This window comes from Hypomesus nipponensis, chromosome 11, assembly GCF_054491055.1.
Source record: "Hypomesus nipponensis isolate SF chromosome 11, ASM5449105v1, whole genome shotgun sequence".
NCBI classification, from domain to species: Eukaryota; Metazoa; Chordata; class Actinopteri; order Osmeriformes; family Osmeridae; genus Hypomesus; species Hypomesus nipponensis.
In genome coordinates, this window is record NC_140371.1 from 2383178 (window position 1) to 2401339 (window position 18162).

The 18162-nt window shown below is 49.3% G+C and overlaps 1 protein-coding gene across 4 annotated transcripts in view; it reads right to left on the bottom strand.

Moving 5' to 3' along the window:
* dst (dystonin) overlaps nt 1–18162 on the bottom strand; it is a 136184-nt gene that overhangs the window by 108656 nt on the left and 9366 nt on the right. For all 4 annotated transcript variants that reach the window (XM_084709023.1, XM_084709027.1, XM_084709026.1 and 1 more), the window contains one exon: nt 994–1055. In XM_084709023.1, coding sequence (XP_084565149.1) covers nt 994–1055 — 62 coding nt within the window. The remainder of the gene's footprint in view (nt 1–993; nt 1056–18162) is intronic.

Genomic DNA, 18162 nt, shown 5'->3' on the forward strand with positions numbered 1-18162 from the left:
TAGAGCCTGACTAGTCTGGCTCTGTGTTGTAGAAACAGGGTAACTAACCACCTCAACACAGACGGGAGCAAGCAGAAGGTGCTGACAGAGGGCGGGGCGTGACGGAGAGGAGGTGTCGCTTCTTCAGCTGGGACTGGGAGGAGGAGAAGTATCTATGGAGGAGGAGGTGCTGTCTCTATGGAGGAGGAGGTGCTGTCTATATCGAGGAGGTGCTGTCTCTATGGTGGAGAGGAGCTGTCTCTAAGAAGGAGGAGGTGCTGTCTCTATGGAGGAGGAGGTGCTGTCTCTATGGAGGAGGAGGTGCTGTCTCTATGGAGGAGGTGCTGTCTCAATGGTGGAGAGGTGCTATCTCTAAGGAGGAGGAGGTGCTGTCTCAAAGGAGGAGGAGGTGCTGTCTCTAAGGAGGAGGTGCTGTCTCTATGGTGGAGGTGCTGTCTCTATGGTGGAGGTGCTGTCTCTATGGAGGAGGTGCTGCCTCTATGGAGGAGGAGGTGCAGTATCTAAGGAGGTGCTGCCTCTATGGAGGAGGAGGTGCAGTATCTAAGGAGGAGGTGCTGTCTCTATGGAGGAGGAGGTGCTGTCTCAAAGGAGGAGGAGGTGCTGTCTCTATGTAGGAGGTGCTGTCTCTATGGAGGAGGTGCTGTCTCTATGGAGGAGGTGCTGTCTCTATGGAGGAGGAGGTGCTGTCTCAAAGGAGGAGGAGGTGCTGTCTCTATGTAGGAGGTGCTGTCTCTATGGAGGAGGTGCTGTCTCTATGGAGGAGGTGCTGTCTCTAAGGAGGAGGAGGTACTGTCTCTATGGAGGAGGTGCTGCCTCTATGGAGGAGGAGGTGCAGTATCTAAGGAGGTGCTGCCTCTATGGAGGAGGAGGTGCAGTATCTAAGGAGGAAGTGATGTCTCTATGGAGGAGGAGGTGCAGTATCTAAGGAGGAGGAGGTGCTGTATCTAAGGAGGAGGAGGTGCTGTATCTAAGGAGGAGGAGGTGCAGTCCTACCTTCAGGAGGTGTTGGTTAATCCATTTGGTGAACGTTTTCTTCTGTACTCTATCTCTTTCATCTGCGGGGGAAAGACAGACATTCAGCTGTTTATACAGAGCTCAGCAGAGACCCAGTGGACCCCAACACCAGGTAACAGCTGAAACACGTCTATTAACACAGAACACATACAGTAGTACATACAGTAGATCCCTTACATACCCTAAAACCATTTGACATGTGTCGGTATAAACATCAGAGAGAGCTCAGTCTCTTTTTTATGTCATGTACTATAAAAACTAGTTTTGCTCGAATTTTCCCCCAAGGTCAGAGTATTTCTGGGTGTATGTTCAGCCTTCTAACTGTGGGTTCTATGATGAGAGCTGGCTTCCATGACTCACGGCCTTCCACCGCCCGCTGGCAACCACACTGTTTTTTTGTTTTCTTCGTAACCGCGGCGACCGGGCTGGCGTGCCGGGATGGTGGTCCGCGACAGACAGCAACGGTGTCGCCGACCAGAGAACTGCAGGACGTCAGCACTCAGCGCTGGTCACTGTTCACAACACCGACTCACAGGCGGACGATACACTTCAGGTTTTTTGCGTGCGTGTTGCCCATGACAACCAAGGGATTCATCAAGACAAACCCATCTCAAATACTTTGAAATACTTTCACGTGTGGATAAACATCAACTCTGCTAGTTCGTTCTCTGCAATATCTCTGGATCATACGGACAACAGTATGATATCGATAAGAGTAACCAAATTTAAACTTGACATGACTATTACCAGGACGCTGTCATAAACACTGGCGAGCAGGCTGGAGGTGATACTCTCCCTCCCGCCTCGACTGTCACTCAGAGAGAAAGAGAAACAAAGACCAGTCTCCAGTGTCATCGTCATCGACCTCAGCTAGACCCCACTGCTTCTGTTCTCTAGCCGTTGCTGCGCTGGGAGACGCAGAACTATCTGACTACAACACATTCAAAACATTTACAGTCTCCAAATCCCCTTTGAACACTGTGATTGTGGCTCTATTCCCGCAATCATCTGTACTTATAACACCATGCAAACAGAAGTGATTGTCCTTGCGTTTTAAGAGAGAGAGAGAGGGGGGGGGGGGGGAGAGACAGAGGGAGGGGGAGAGAGAGAGAGAGACAGAGAGAGAGAGAGGGGGGGAGAGAGAGAGACAGAGGGAGGGGGAGAGAGACACAGGGAGAGAGAGAGAGAGAGAGAGAGAGAGAGAGAGAGAGAGAGAGAGAGAGAGAGAGAGAGAGAGAGAGAGAGAGAGAGAGGGGAGGAGGAGGAGGGAGCAGGAGAAGCAGGAGGAGGAGGTATACTGACCCATGCAGCACATGACAGACACCAGGTGAGCGCTGAGCTGTGCGTGGCTGGAGAGCAGGTGTCTCACCTCCCTAACCAGGGCTCCAGGACTTTGCTCCAGCATGCCGGCAGCCAGGGGAACCAGAGTGTGTGTGAGCAGGCTAGCGCGCCAACGCAAGGAGCTGCAACAGACTCCTCCTGCCTGGACTGCCTTTCCCTGCCTGACTGTCTTTTACGCTCTGCCTGCCTGCCTCTCTCTCTACCTGCCTGCCTGCCTCTCTCTCTACCTGCCTGCCTGCCTGCCTGCCTCTCTCTCTGCCTGTCTGCCTGCCTCCTGCCTGCCTGCCTGCCTGCCTCTCTCTCTGCCTGTCTGCCTGTCTGCCTGTCTGCCTGCCTGCCTGCCTGCCTGTCTGCCTGTCTGTCTGTCTGTCTGTCTGTCTGTCTGTCTGTCTGTCTGTCTGTCTGTCTGCCTCTGTCCTGCCTGTTGGCTTGCTCCTGTCTGCCTGCCTGGCTCCTCTGTCATTGCTTACCTTTCTGCCCAGTCTCTGCCTGCCCGTCTACCTTCAGGGTAGGCTACCTTCCTACCTGCCTGCCTCACTGCCTTGTCTATGCCTGCCTGCCTCTCTCTGTGCCTCTCTGTTTCCTCCTGGCCTGCCTCCAGGGAAAGCTCTCCTCCTCTCTCTCAGCCACTAAAACGAGTCCTGTCAGGTTTTCCACGTTGGCGTTTGTCCCTCCACGTGTTTCACTGTTGACTTTAGGGAACCACAGGCTTGCAGAGCCCTACAGAGACGAAAGCCTCTGACAGCAGAGGGCTCAGACAGGACCGAAGACCTGCCTTTTGGTCTGAATCAAGACTTCACATATCAACAAGGAGCACACCTCTGCTGATAGGGTGAGCGATATCACCAATGTTAAGCCCTGAGGCCATCAAACCATTTCAGATTAACTGTTCTCCCTCCTCTACAGTTGCCCAGACATGCCAAATGATTCCTGTCAGCGGAATGACTTCAACCAAATCCAGACAAACGTACCATTGATCAAATCCATCAACACGCCTAAATATGGCATGTCAACATGGCACTTGGCCACTGTTTCATAACCTTAGATCCAGCCCAGGAAGGAAAAGTCCTGAAGTATTTTCCATTGTCCTCTGAGGTCAGTAAATGTATCTGGTCAAATGATGTCGCCGGTGTTACTAGATGAAGAATGAAGAATCAGTTCAAGCCAAGAGGAAGTGATAGACAAACAAAAAAGTTGATGAAAGTATGTCAAATATGGTTCTTTCCTAGGCAAAGGTCCATATCTTTAATAATCATAAGATAAATATACAAGTCTAGACATGCTGGCATTTGATACATCTCTCTCTCAAAGCTGAAAGTTTGTCAGTGAAACTAACTGAATAATGCGTTGAACTAATGAATAAATACTGACAATGCCCAGTCTTGTGTCTCCTAATCCCCCTACTGAAAGCTACAGTCACTGCACGTCTCTACAGACGTTTCCATTTAGTTCCTCTAAATATAGGATGTGTGTAAATGCTACTGGGGATTGAGAACTGGGTTGGACTGGGACTGAGCTCTTCAGGAAGACAGACCCCTCATCATAGACACCATGTCTTCCTTCACCTGCACTTGAAGCCAAACTGCAGCATCTTGACAATATTAGTTGTGGAGGAGTTTCAACCTCAAGCGGTTGAAACCGGTGTGGAGACACTTCAACAGTTATGGAATACCACATGGGTACAGGACAGGTGGTGCTATGCAGCATCACTGCAGTAAATCACACCTCCTCTCCTCCTCCTCTTGACCCTTCCTCCCCCTCTTCACCCCTCCTCCTCCTCCTTTTCACCTCTCCTCCTTCTCTTCTCTCCTCTCCTCTTCCTCTCCTCCCCCTCTGCTCCTCTCCCCCTGTTCTCCTCTAAATCTCCTTTCCTTCTAGACATTATACTGCATCTCCTTTTATGATCTTCCCCATCTCATTCACTTTCACTTACAGAGTGCCTCTCTCTCTCCTCGCCCTCCATTTCCCCTTCACTCTTCTCCATCTCTTTCACTCTCCATCTCCTTCACTCTCCATCTCGTTCACTCTCCATCTCGTTCACTCTCCATCTCCTTCACTCTCCATCTCCTTCACTCTCCATCTCCTTCACTCTCCATCTCCTTCACTCTCCATCTCCTTCACTCTCCATCTCCTTCACTCTCCATCTCCTTCACTCTCCATCTCCTTCACTCTCCATCTCTTTCACTCTCCATCTCCTTCACTCTCCATCTCCTTCACTCTCCATCTCCTTCACTCTCCATCTCCTTCACTCTCCATCTCCTTCACTCTCCATCTCCTTCACTCTCCATCTCCTTCACTCTCCATCTCGTTCACTCTCCATCTCGCTCACTCTCCATCTCTTTGCGGCTTTATCTGGCTCTATCACTTCCTCATCCTCTCCATCACCTTTTAACTGGGTCACAGCCAGATTTAGTGCCGGCCATTCCGGACACGCCCCTGTCCAATCCTGAAGGCTTCGCCTGGACTTCCTCTGCATAATACATGAGTGTGTCATGCTGCTCATTAATATGTAGAGACTGTTCCAGGAAGCAGCCTGCAAGAGCCCCTTGAGGCCTGGCAAGACCTGCAGCCTCAACAACCTGTCTCACCCTCACACAGGGATCCTAGTTCATCAATACCTGTCTCACCCTCACACAGGGATCCTAGTTCATCAATACCTGTCTCACCCTCACACACAGGGATCCTAGTTCATCAATACCTGTCTCACCCTCACACACAGGGATCTTAGTTCATCAATACCTGTCTCACCCTCACACAGGGATCCTAGTTCATCAATACCTGTCTCACCCTCACACAGGGATCCTAGTTCATCAATACCTGTCTCACCCTCACACACAGGGATCTTAGTTCATCAATACCTGTCTCACCCTCACACACAGAGATCTTAGTTCATCAATACCTGTCTCACCCTCACACACAGAGATCCTAGTTCATCAATACCTGTCTCACCCTCACACACAGGGATCCTAGTTCATCAATGCCTGTCTCACCATCAGTCTCACACACAAAGATCCTAGCTTTAGGAGATTAGGCATGCGCCCAGCAGGGAGAGAGAGATTTGACTCAAACCTAAATATGATGCTGTGTTATTGGCAGTGCTTTTGATGCAAGAGAAGGCAGATATATGATGGAGAAACTGTTCTATAATCCACAGTGTAATAAACATCACTAATGGCCTCCTCATCAGTCCTGTAAGATAATGAATGTGATTGCAGGGCACATCCACTCATGTGAATGTGTGGAAAGGCAGCGTGCCTCTGCACATAAAAGAGGTCATCTTAAGAAAAGGGTGCCCTCTTGAGGAACACATCGGTAATGTCAACTTCAGAATCAAACGCCTCAGGATCTTGGCGCTCGGATTCTAGAACCCCCCCCCCATTTTGACGGCTCATGTTCTAGAACGCAGAAGGTTCTAGTCGTAGCCAGCACCCAGCAGCAGCATGAGCGCGGCACACACGTACATTGAAGAGGCACGGTGATTAAAAGCTACAACACTTTCATTACACATAATTGGTTGTAAAGGTCGAAAGCTTGTACATTCCTGTGGTTGTTTTATAACCCCTTCATCCATTTAAACCCATAAATTCATTAAATGACCTTCCTGTACAACTGTTTACAGTGTTGTCAAGTTAAACCTGACGGCCAGCTGATAGCTGAAGTGCTTTACAATCCTGACCTCAGGCTTGCCCCAGGAATCACAGCACTCAGCCACATGTTAAGGCCCCACAGGTGAGCAATCAAACACCTGGGCTTTTCCTCAAGTCCTCATCTGGTCCCCCAATCAGGGAAGCCGTTCTGGTGACGCAGCAGAACCTGAGGGCCCTGGAGACACATGACCCCCGACACCATCGCTCTTCGCCCGTCTGTAGCTGCCACGCTGTCACCAAGCCTCACATCATGTAGAGTGTGTGTGTGAAAGAGTGTGAACCACTGACAGGAGCATTGGAACACACACACACACACACACAAAAAAAAACCACATGAATCATCATTGTACTCTCCATTTCCTCAGTCGTCTCTGCTGTCAGGTGCAGTCTTGAAACGTACAATCGAAGCACACACACGTCGCAAGTGTCGCGTTGACCCTTCGCCTCAACGCCCTCCTCCAAGTCTGACCCTGTTCATCTCCTGACCTGCAGGGCCCTCTGGAGCCCCCTTCAGATCGTGTCTCTACACCTCTGCCCCCGGGCCAACAGGTCAGCCTCAAGTCCAACACAAACACCTGGAGTCGACCCCTGACCCGGTGAGGCCACCACACGCACCCTCATCAACACACACACAGCGCCTGCTCTCGCACACAGAGGGACAGGTCACGTGGAACTCACCACACCTCTGTGTCGAGCAGTTCTGTGCTGAGCTAGAGGTTTAGGTTTAGCACTGGAGTCTGTGACAATGTGTCCATGTGCTAGCTCATCATGCTAACTGTTGATTAGGATTTAAGTCTGAATATACGAGTAATTAGAGAAAAAATATATATTTCTATAAAAACCAGGTTGTTCTGTGTGAGGACTCACTACCGGATAAACGACAAAAATAACCATTTATTCCAAAAGCAGCCGTGCTGTTCGCCTGTGGCCTTTGTCAGCTGATGTTGAGGAGCATGTGCAGTGGAGACCATGGGAATGTCTTATGAATGTGTTACCTAACAGTACTTGACCCCTGACCTTTCTGGGTTGATGTTTGCAGCATCACACACACACACACTCCTCCATTAATCCTCCTGGCTCCGCCCCCTCTGTCTGCCCAGCATGACAACCAGCTCTGACCAGGAAACAACTTCCAACAATGGTCAATTATTATGGACAGACGGACAGTGAGAATGATGATCTGTTGACAAGTCTGAGCTGCATAGAGACTTATTAAACTGGAGCGTCCACGGCAGGGGCGTAACCAGAACAATATTTTTGGGGAGGCCTAGAAAAATACGGATAGGCGTCTTTTCAGTTTTTTTTTTACTTATTTACTTTGCGATGTGCATCATTTTTCGGAGATACTTTAGTTTTTGGGTAGGCCTTAGAACAAATTGGGTAGGCCTGTGCCTACCCAGGCCGACCAGTGGCTATACGCCCCTGGTCCACGGTGCTGCAAATCGTAAAAGAGAATCTGCACAATCGAGGGTTTTACAGCGTGAGTGTGGAAATACAGCCTGCCTATAATGAGCTGTTTCCACTTTGACACCAAGGCCGACATTGTCAATAGTCACCAGGGAAGTCCTAAAGGAAGTGGCTGAGGTGAGCTCCACAGGGGTTAAAATGGTGGACAGCCAGGCTCATATGACTGAGAGTGACTGGCAGTTTCACTGTGCTCCTGTCCCCCCACCCCCCACCCTCCACCCCCAGTCTCTCCCCAGAGGACAGAGCACACCAGGTGTCCCTCCCCAGCAGTGAACTGGCCGTCGCAGGATTCAGAGGGACAGTTGCTGCCTGACCTCCCGGGTGTGTTAGCCCTGTGGCTAAATATAGCAGCTAGCCTGCTACGCTAGCCCATGTGTCGCTACACTTCTGCCTAATATGATATCCGGGCCACTTCAATGACAACCTTGCCTACGTCGCTGCAACATGGCCAGCCGTCCTTCTGATACGCACCACGCGGGAGCCAAGGGGGGTTTGAGAAAGGTGTTTCAAACGAACAGTGGTTCTACTGCTCTTTATTTGGCGTGGGTGTTCTGTTTCAGGGCTCTGCTCTCTGCCTACTTCAGGACGGTGACCGCATGGCAGGCTATCCTATCAGCCTGGACGCATGACACAGCGCACTGGCAAGACCACGGTTTTATTTATAAACACACCAAAGAGGGGATTTCACCTCACACGTAATAACACGACGAGACACACACGGACGGACACACGGACGGACACACGGACGGACACAGAGGGACGGTGGGAAACGCCTGCAGAGAGGACACAGCGCAGGGCTCTTAAAAACTGGTCTCTCTTCCTGGCTTGGCTTAAGACCCCCCCCCCCCCACACACACACACACCCCCCCCTCCACCAATACTCCCCCTCAGCCTCTGTCTGTGGAGGGTTGCAATAGGGGAATGGGTAAATGCCAAAACGTCCATCCGCCTCTCTGTACAGTGTCACCAGCTAGCTGCCGGTCCCTGGCATGCAGGCTGGCATGGACGATGAAAATAGCCTGCAGTGTGACCAGACGACCACGGGCACTCATTCAGAACCACCACACACTGGGGCATAGACCAGGCTGCAGGCAGGCTGGCCCTGCGCTCTAACCACCCTCCTCAGACCAGGCTACAGGCAGGCTGGCCCTGCGCTCTAACCACCCTCCTCAGACCAGGCTGCAGGCAGGCTGGCACTGCGCTCTAACCACCCTCCTCAGACCAGGCTACAGGCAGGCTGGCACTGCGCTCTAACCACCCTCCTCAGACCAGGCTACAGGCAGGCTGGCACTGCGCTCTAACCACCCTCCTCTATGTACTTTACCACCCCTATGTCCTCCTCCATGCCTCCACCTCCTCCTCCACATCCTCCACCTCCACTCCCTCTTCTACCTTCTCCTCCACCCCCCACCTCCACCCCCACCTCCCCATGCTCCTACTCCGTCCCCTCTCCTCCTCGTCCCTCATCCCACTCCTCACCCTTCCCCTCCACTTCTCTCCTTCACAAAGCGTCTCAACGTGTTAAGGCTGATCTGGGCTCAGGTGATCTGGGCTCAGGTCCACCTCCGGCAGCCTAATCTCATTCATCATGATCTAACAGGCAAAACCAATCCCAGAAAGGCACTCCTATTATAATACAGTTTACCACCTCGAACATACTCACCTACTCAACACAACTACGACAGTTGATTCCAAGTAGCACAACTCATTTTCTACTCTGTCTGGTCCACACAGTATGAGCTACAGGTGGGCGCAGTTAGCGAACAGCCTAATCAGTCACTGCCTTCTTCAGTAGCTAAGACGTGGTTACTTTGAACTGTGGCAGGGAAATACAGACCGTTCCCTGACTCTGACCACTGACATATTGATAGGACCTCTGTATCACTTAGCATCTATCACTTCTGATCCTTGATCTTCTGCTGTACTAAGTACATGTACTGTTTGTGTGTTGCTTTGGGCGTCAGCTACATGAATAACACGCATAAGGCACATCTCCAAGACTTTAAACCCTGAGGAAACCTACGGTGGAGGAGTCAGCCACACACTAACTGACGAGAGAGAGAGAAGAAAGGAGAGAGAGAAGAGAGAGAGAGAGAGAGAGAGAGAGAGAGAGAGAGAGAGAGAGAGTGAGAGAGAGAGAGAGAGAGAGAGAGAGAGAGAGAGAGAGAGAGAGAGAGAGGGAGCGAGAGAGAGAGAGAGAGAGAGAGAGAGAGAGAGAGAGAGAGAGAGAGAGAGAGAGAGAGAGAGAGAGAGAGAGAGAGAGAGAGAGAGAGAGAGAGAGAGAGAGAGAGAGAGAGAGAGAGAGAGAGAGAGAGAGAGAGAGAAGAGAGAGAAATAAACATTGGAGGGTTATCAGTTATCCAGGCCAGTTATCCAGCCAGCCAGCCAGTCAACCAGCTCGACCGGTCAGCCAGCCAGCCAGCCCTTCAGAGCATGCCCCTGGCCAGCCTTCAAAGGCTCCTCCAGTCTCCTTGTGTTCCAGCCTGCAGGCTTGAGCCAGGCCCACAAACAGGAAATCAGCCCACAGCAGAGGGGGGGGGTCCCTGCCTGCCCTCTCTCCCTCCCTCCCTACCTCCCTCTCGCTGTTTGTCTGTCTGCCTGTATGCCTGTCTGTCTGCCTGTATGCCTGTCTGTATGCCTGTATGCCTGTCTGTCTACCAGTCTGTCTGTGTTTCTCAGTCTCGCTCAATCTCTTTCTCTCCTTCCCTCGACAGGCCCCTCCTCAGATGTAGCATGGTTAGCCTAGCGGGCTGAAGGAGCATCTGTAGTCATGTTGGGTGACAGACGTTATCAGGGGAAGGGGGGGAGGGTGGGAGCAGGGAGGGAGGAGGGGGGAGGGAGAGAGGAGAGAGCAGGGGGGAGGGAGAGAGGAGGGAGGGAGGGTGGAGGGAGGAGGGTGTAGGGTGTAGGGAGGAGGAAGGAGGACAGAACAACAAGAGGAACAACTTTTTCTGTCTTCCAGGAAAGCATGCCAACATGCCAAGCAACTCCTCAGCTAGAACGAAGCTTAAACAGAGCCGTGGCTCAATTTAATTATGTTGTGACTTTTAAATGACATATCTGAGAGTGTGTGTGAGTGAGAGCATGGGAGAGGGATAGAGCGACTGACAGTGAAACCAACTGGGTTTCTACATCTCCAGTATCAGCATATTTTAAGGAGGCAAAGCAACCAGTCAAGTGTCATAGTCTGGGACAAATCTTGTGATGAAGAGAACTAATGTTTATCTAAAACTGGTTATCTATATATCTCTGTATCAACAATGAATAGGTGACAAGATAATCACACACACAAAACACCCAAGAATCAATGCGTTATATTCCTCTATTTCGTTATCTTCCTGTCTCTATTTCAGTCTCGATCTCTTCAATTGATATATTTATTCAACAGACAGACAGCAAGAGGACCACGCAGACACTATCATGTCAAGGACAGTGCCAGCACGTGTGTAAAAGGTGCTTGATGAAGAGCTCATCTCAGACAGGAAGTATACAGAGGGCCTTTAAACACGAGTCATTATCCCTGGAGAGACACTCTGCAATGTCAAGGAGACGGTTGACTGATTACTAGCTGAAGGTGCACACTCACACGCACGCACACACACACACACACACACACATGCCACACACACGCACGCACACATCTTCACACACGCATACACTCCACACACGCACACATGCCACACATATGCACACGTTCAGTGAAGTTATTAGCTTGAAGTAACAGCTGCAAAGGGCTACTGTGTTTGTGCGTGTTTGTTTGTGTGTGTTTGTGTGTGGTGCCCAGAAGGGAAAGGAAAGCGTTGATCCCAGCTGTTGAGAAAGGCTGAGTGGTTGCCAGTGTTGTTGTCTAGTAGAGGACAGCAGGACAGAGCAGGCTGCCGTCAGGTCTGTGTGGAGTGTGGACAGCCCCAGGACTGACACCGTCACTTAACCCTGACTGAGGAGAGGCCTGTGGGGTTGGGGCTGCTCTGGACAGGCCCACAGAGACGGCCCACAGAGACGGCCCACAGAGACGGCCCACAGAGACGGCCCACAGAGACGGCCCACAGAGACGGCCCACAGAGACGGCCAGGGCTGCTGCTGCCTTGGGATCTGGATGGATGGCAGATCGCTTCTCCGTTGCTCTGTCATCTACTCCAGTTGCACAGCCTAAACTACTGAAGGAGCCAAGCTTCTCTTAGATGTTGCATGTCATATAGATTAAATACATGTATTTTGTATTGTATAGACAGTAATATATGTATATATATATATATATATATATATATATATAGTACAATAATACAGTTCAAGTCCAGTGAATAACCTGAAATGGTACAAAGGTAAGCAGTAAACTGCCAGAGGTGAAAAAATAAATAAAAAATGTTAGGTTTGTCAAGGAAGACAGAAGACAGAAGACAGACAGACCATTATAACCCTTAAAAGTGTAGGTCTTTACTTTAGATAGAAACTGGCAAGAAAGCCAAGGTGTCAGTGAGTCCAGTGTCCTACACCATCAAAAGGCACTTGGAACAACAGAATCAGAAGACTGGTTTCTGAGAGTCAACAGCCTGCGTGATCGTCGGAGAGAGAGAGAGAGAGAGAGAGAGAGAGAGAGAGAGAGAGAGAGAGAGAGAGAGAGAGAGAGAGAGAGAGAGAGACAGAGTGAGAAAGTGTTTTGTCTGTCTCTTCATCAACGGAGTGGCTAAGTTCAGTTGAGTTCTGGATTTTGGGAGAGAAAACCAGACCTCTGACAAAGTCAAAGAGAGAGGGGGGGGGAGAGGGGAGAGAGACACAGAGAGAGAGAGAGAGAGAGAGAGAGAGAGAGAGAGAGAGAGAGAGAGAGAGAGAGATGTGGAGAAATATAGAAGAATCCAGTCACTGCAGCTTATCAGCCAGACTAGCAAGGCCCGACCTCTCCTTGCGTCCAGCAATGTTGTGCTATGTGTTTGTGTTAGACCCTCTTCCAGTCCCATCCACAGTGTCTGTGATTGTTCAGGGGGACACCGAAACCAACAAGGACAACTCACAGTAAATCCTGTCCGTTCAAGGTTCCGGAGCTCAGTTCATCTTATCTCCAAGGGTTGTTTAGACAGACACAGAGCCTCACTGATATGCAGGAGGCCTTGTTAACCCTGACAAAGACCAGCAGGATTGGTGGATGTCCTTGCAGATGACAGGTAGGTAAACTAAATGTACTGAGCAACAAAGCCTATTTTAGTCACACACTGTCCATGCAGTTATGTGGTCTATTTCATTCACCTGAAGGAAAATCACTAAGCAGGCCTGTCATTTCCTGTCCCCTTCCCAGACACAGACCTTTCAGACCAGGCCAAGACGAGTCAGGCCCAAGATGCCTCTATAAAGAGGGAAACAGGGCTGCTGTAGAGCAGGGACAAGCTTTCCCAGGATCCTCTGCTTCCCTGGACAAAGGAGCAGGTCTCTGGTCTTCAGCCAGCCAATAGATTCAGAGTGTTTCCCACCAGGGGCAGGGCAGTGAGTCACAGGGTGAGGGGCATGAGCTCATGCAGACAGAGTGAGCGCTGTGAGCGGGCCAATAAGGGCGGGGCCGCCATGCCTGAATTCCCGTCACCAAGACAACTGACAAACACACATTACTGTAAGCTAGCATGCACCACAAGGCTACATATCAAGTGGCACCCCTCCGATCAACCAGGCTGAAGCATGGTTCAAAAAGATGCTTTCTAAAGGCCTCAGTTCAAGCAGTTCAGACGCATCACAACACACCCCACAGCCATGCAGTTTGAAGCCTCCTTTGAGGAAATCACTCAGGAGTTAATGCATAATGGGCTTAAATACAAAGCCAAACAGGACACAGGTGAACCAAACTATCACAAAGCAGCAGACTCGAACATACACACACTTAACGAGACACAAGCGCAGACAAGTAGACACACACAGGTAGGGAAAACCATCAACTGAACATGAACTAGGGCACGGCTGTGACACCACCTGTCCTACAGTGACGTAGGTTTCATTATACGCGGGGACACTTTTTGAATAGCCAAATCTGCTCCCCTCCCAACTATTTGTTAAGAAAATTATATTTAATTGCCGCATCCTCAGTTATTAAAAAAGCTGTCCCACCCACATTTGAAAACAAACCTACACCCCTGATCTCCCGCATATTTATAGCAGTTCCCTGACGTCCACAAATTCTAATTATTTTAAAGAGCAAGAGGGCGAGAGACCAAGACAGGAGTGACAGGCACAGCGAGAAAGAGACAGAGAGCATCGTGACTGGCTGGTCTTGGTGATCAGTAAGCCTAGCAGTTCTCTCTCTACGGGCAGGTATACAGTTGAACTATCTCTGGGGGATCCTACGTCCCTGAAATGAGTTCTTGCAGGGTGGGATGTCATGATGTTAGCGTATGAGTCACTCATGCTTTGCTTATTGACAGCAAACAACCATTGTAAGGTTTGCTAAGCTATGGTTACAGAACATTTGCATTTAGTCATTTAGCAGACACTCTTATCCAGAGCGACTTACAGTAAGTACAGGTACACAAGTCATCGTCATTTTGTCAACGTCATTTTGGCACGGCGGGGAATCGATCTAGCAACCTTCTGATTACTAGCCCGACTCCCTCACCGCTCAGCCATCTCACCCCCCTAGACCCCCCCCCCCCCCAACTGGCGTTAGTGAAATGGCGTTTTCTAATATCCAACATCCGCCAGCTTTCAGACACCATCTCTGTCCTCCATTTTGGAGCTCTGCGTATCAGATTCTGGAACGCCATGTTGGAAGGAGTGGATCACCTCAGATCAATATCAGGCCTGCTAATGGGGTCAGCCAGGCAGGCAGGCAGCTCTGCTCCAAAAGAGTTAATGAACAAATAGCAGAGGAGGTTAGGCTGCAGCTTGTTTATGACAACATGATATATTTCCAAGATGTTTCTTCAAGTCTACTTCTTTCATTTGGCCAAGTCTAACCAAACATTGACCAACCTACTGGTCAAATAATTCTGTTCGTATGTCACCACACAGTGACGCACATCAGAGTCGTTACCTGACAACTACACTAGCATGAACTCCAAGCATGTTTATTAGGTTCAGTCCTGTAATGACTGCTATAGCTGTCTGACACTTCCCTTACAAAAAAAAGTATATTAAAGTATACTGTAAGTATACTAAAATATGGATAGTACGCTTTTAGTTCACTTATGATATACTTTTAAGAAGTATGCTTAGAACATAGTTCACTTTTAATATACTTTTAAGAAGTATACTTCGAAAATAGTTTACTTTTAATATACTTTTAAGTATGCTATGAAAATAGTTCACTTTTGATATACTTTTAAGGAGTATACTCAGACAATAGTTCACTTTTGATGAACTTTTAAGTATGCTTTGACACTATAAGTGTACTTTAAAGTTTACTAAATGACCTAAAAAGTGGGCCAGTTCAGTTCACTTAGTACAAAAATAGTATATAAATAAGTACACTGCTAGGATACTTTAAGTAACATGATAATAGTATACTTTTTATACTAAGTATACTTACAAAATAAACTTGAAGTATACTTCTTTTTTGTAAGGGTTATAAGGGGAAGCTGACCTTGTCTACATGGAGACAGATACAGATCTTTATGAGGACAGCTAGCCTGCTAGCAGTGCCTTTATGGATAGAGCTAGCCTGCTAACAGTGCCTTTATGGACAGAGATAGCCTGCTAGCAGTGCATTGATGGATAGAGCTAGCCTGCTAGCAGTGCCTTTATGGATAGAGCTAGCCTGCTAGTAGTGCCTTTATGGACAGAGCTAGCCTGCTAGCAGTACCTTTATGGACAAAGCTAGCTTGCTAGCAGTGCCTTTATGGACAAAGCTAGCTTGCTAGCAGTGTCTAAGGGAGGCGCTAGCCTTCCAGTGCTAGCAGGTTCCGAGAAGTGGTCCTTGACCTGGCTTTCTTTACAGCTGTGTCATTGGGCGCCCAGTAGAGCCGGGACTTGCTCCTGGAATCGGAAGGACGGAAATAGCCTTCACCACTCCAGATATACTAACACTGCAGCCTTCAGATCGCACCTCAGAAACAGCCCTGCTAACGGGACGTCCAAACACTCTTTAAGTGAATGTAATTAGCTACTGTACAGTCAGCAAAACGCACCCAAAGGAAGGCTCCAGGAGGCCTTCAGTTGACTGCAGCTTTTGAGAGCTCCTGTGAACAGGAGAGAAGAGAAGCACTGCCAGTTTGAAGTCAGCTGACAGGTATATTATTCTCACTTGGGCACTAAAATAGCCAACCGCTTCAGTCAACTGAGAGATTGGGCCTCATTACTGTTGCATAATTCAGGTTACGGTTCCATGCTATCTAAGGGCTGAATAATAATATCAAACCATGTTTATAAGGACTTTGTTCTGGATGAATCACCAGGCCATAAGCCTGGAAGACCTCCAGCAACCTAGCTCATCCTTTGAGGCTAACACACACACACACATGCAGTGTTTTCATATCTCTCAGCGCCGTGGTCACATGGAGAGGAGCGGTTTGGGGTGTCGCGTCCGACAGGAATGTCATGGCCCAGTGCTGAGTCTGCACTCAGCTCAGCTTTCCACTGGGACAGTGTTCAACCAGCACACTGGGACACTGTGCAGGTACGCCTGGTCCTGTCCCTGCCTCACTGAACCTGCCTCCATCCCTGTCTTTGTCAATGAAGCTGCCTCTATCCCTGCCTGTTACTCTACCTGCCTCTGTTTCTGTCTCTGTTTCTGCCTCTGTCACTCTGCCTCCGTCTCTGCCTCTGTCACTCTGCCTCTGTCTCTGTGTCTGTCACTCTGTCTCTGCCTCTGTCACTCTGCCTCTGTCTCTGCCTCTGTCACTCTGCCTCTGTCTCTGCGTCTGTCACTCTGCCTCTGTCTCTGCCTCTGTCACTCTGCCTCTGTCTCTGCGTCTGTCACTCTGTCTCTGGCTCTGTCACTCTGCCTCCGTCTCTGCCTCTGTCACTCTGCCTCTGTCTCTGCGTCTGTCACTCTGCCTCTGTCTCTGCCTCTGTCACTCTGCCTCTGTCTCTGCGTCTGTCACTCTGCCTCTGTCTCTGTCACTCTGCCTCTGTGTCTGCGTCTGTCACTCTGTCTCTGCCTCTGTCACTCTGCCTCTGTCTCTGCATCTGTCACTCTGTCTCTGCCTCTGTCTCTGCCTCTGTCACTCTGCCTCTGTCACTCTGCCTCTGTCACTCTGCCTCTGTCTCTGCGTCTGTCACTCTGTCTCTGGCTCTGTCACTCTGTCTCCGTCTCTGCCTCTGTCACTCTGCCTCTGTCTCTGTCACTCTGCCTCTGTCTCTGCCTCTGTCACTCTGCCTCTGTATCTGCGTCTGTCACTCTGTCTCTGCCTCTGTCTCTGCCTCTGTCCCTTTACCCAGAAGACTCACTTCACCGGTCTGATATTTTCTGGTGCTGTAGCCTGCCCATACAAAGCTCCATAACCACACACACACACACACACACACACACAGAGACACACACAGAGACACACTCACACACACTCTCCCTCTAGTTAGAACATGACACATGAACAGCATCTCTGGAGCTGGATACAATGTGATACAATGTGTCTTTTGTACATTAACAGTAACGGTTGGTATTCACACAACAGTCTGTCTGTATGTATGTGTGTGTGTGTGTGTGTGTGTGTGTGTGTGTGTGTGTGTGTATGAGTATATATACATCTGCATATGTGTGTGTCTGCACCTCTGTATATGTGTGTGTACTAGTTGTGTGCATGTGTTTGTGTGTGTGTTTGTGTGTGTGTGCGTGCGTGTGTGTGGGCCACAGTGGAGCCATCAGAATGTGATGAGGGGGCTGGTATGGGAGAGGTGAGTGTCCAACACCAGACAAAGACTGTGACTGTGCAGAAAAACACAGCCGCTTCCCCTCTTCAATAACACAGTATTCCATCTATCACGTTTGAATCTGCGCTCATCTTGTTGTCCTCGTTTGCAGACGTTAAGGAGAAGAGAGAGTACTGGATGTGGCTTGGGAGGACGGCGCTGCGACCAGTCAGACAGCTAGCGACCACACCCAGACAGGACACGGAGACAGCAAAGGTCAAAAAGCAGACTGACGGGGTGAAAGGTCAAAGGGCGGTATCTTGGATAAGTGTTTTTGTGACAAAACCATTATTATATAGGAATGCCTGGCAAGACCATTGCTCAAAGAACTGACGATGCAGGGCGCTTTAATAATGCCCAACCGATGCACAAACCAGGTTTATTTTCATACACTTGTTACACTTGTTACAGCACTGTAGCTGTGGTGGTCAACTGTACATTAAACATCATGTCACAAAACATCTTGCTCATGCATCGGGTGAGCCAGAGTTGTGGTGGTGATTTCAATTTCCTTTCTTTTAAAGCTTATAACAAACCAAAACATAAACATTGTCTCATTTATAATAATAATAATGGGAAATTCAAATGGCCATCACAACCCAAACTCACCCTAATGCACAAGGCAGATGTTAGAAGCACTAAATAGACGTAGCTACAGTGCTGTTAATAGCTGCTGTGCACAGAAATCCCTGTGGTTTGTACCATCAGTAGAGTTATTGCTGTTTCCAAGGGGGTTGAATGACCAATCCAGATAGTATCTCAATGTAATATCAGTTTCACTAAGATCAACAAGGTCTTATCAACAACTCCAGGATCTCCATTTACTCATGCCATCCCTGATAAGACAGATAAACAACACCTTGTAGATCGG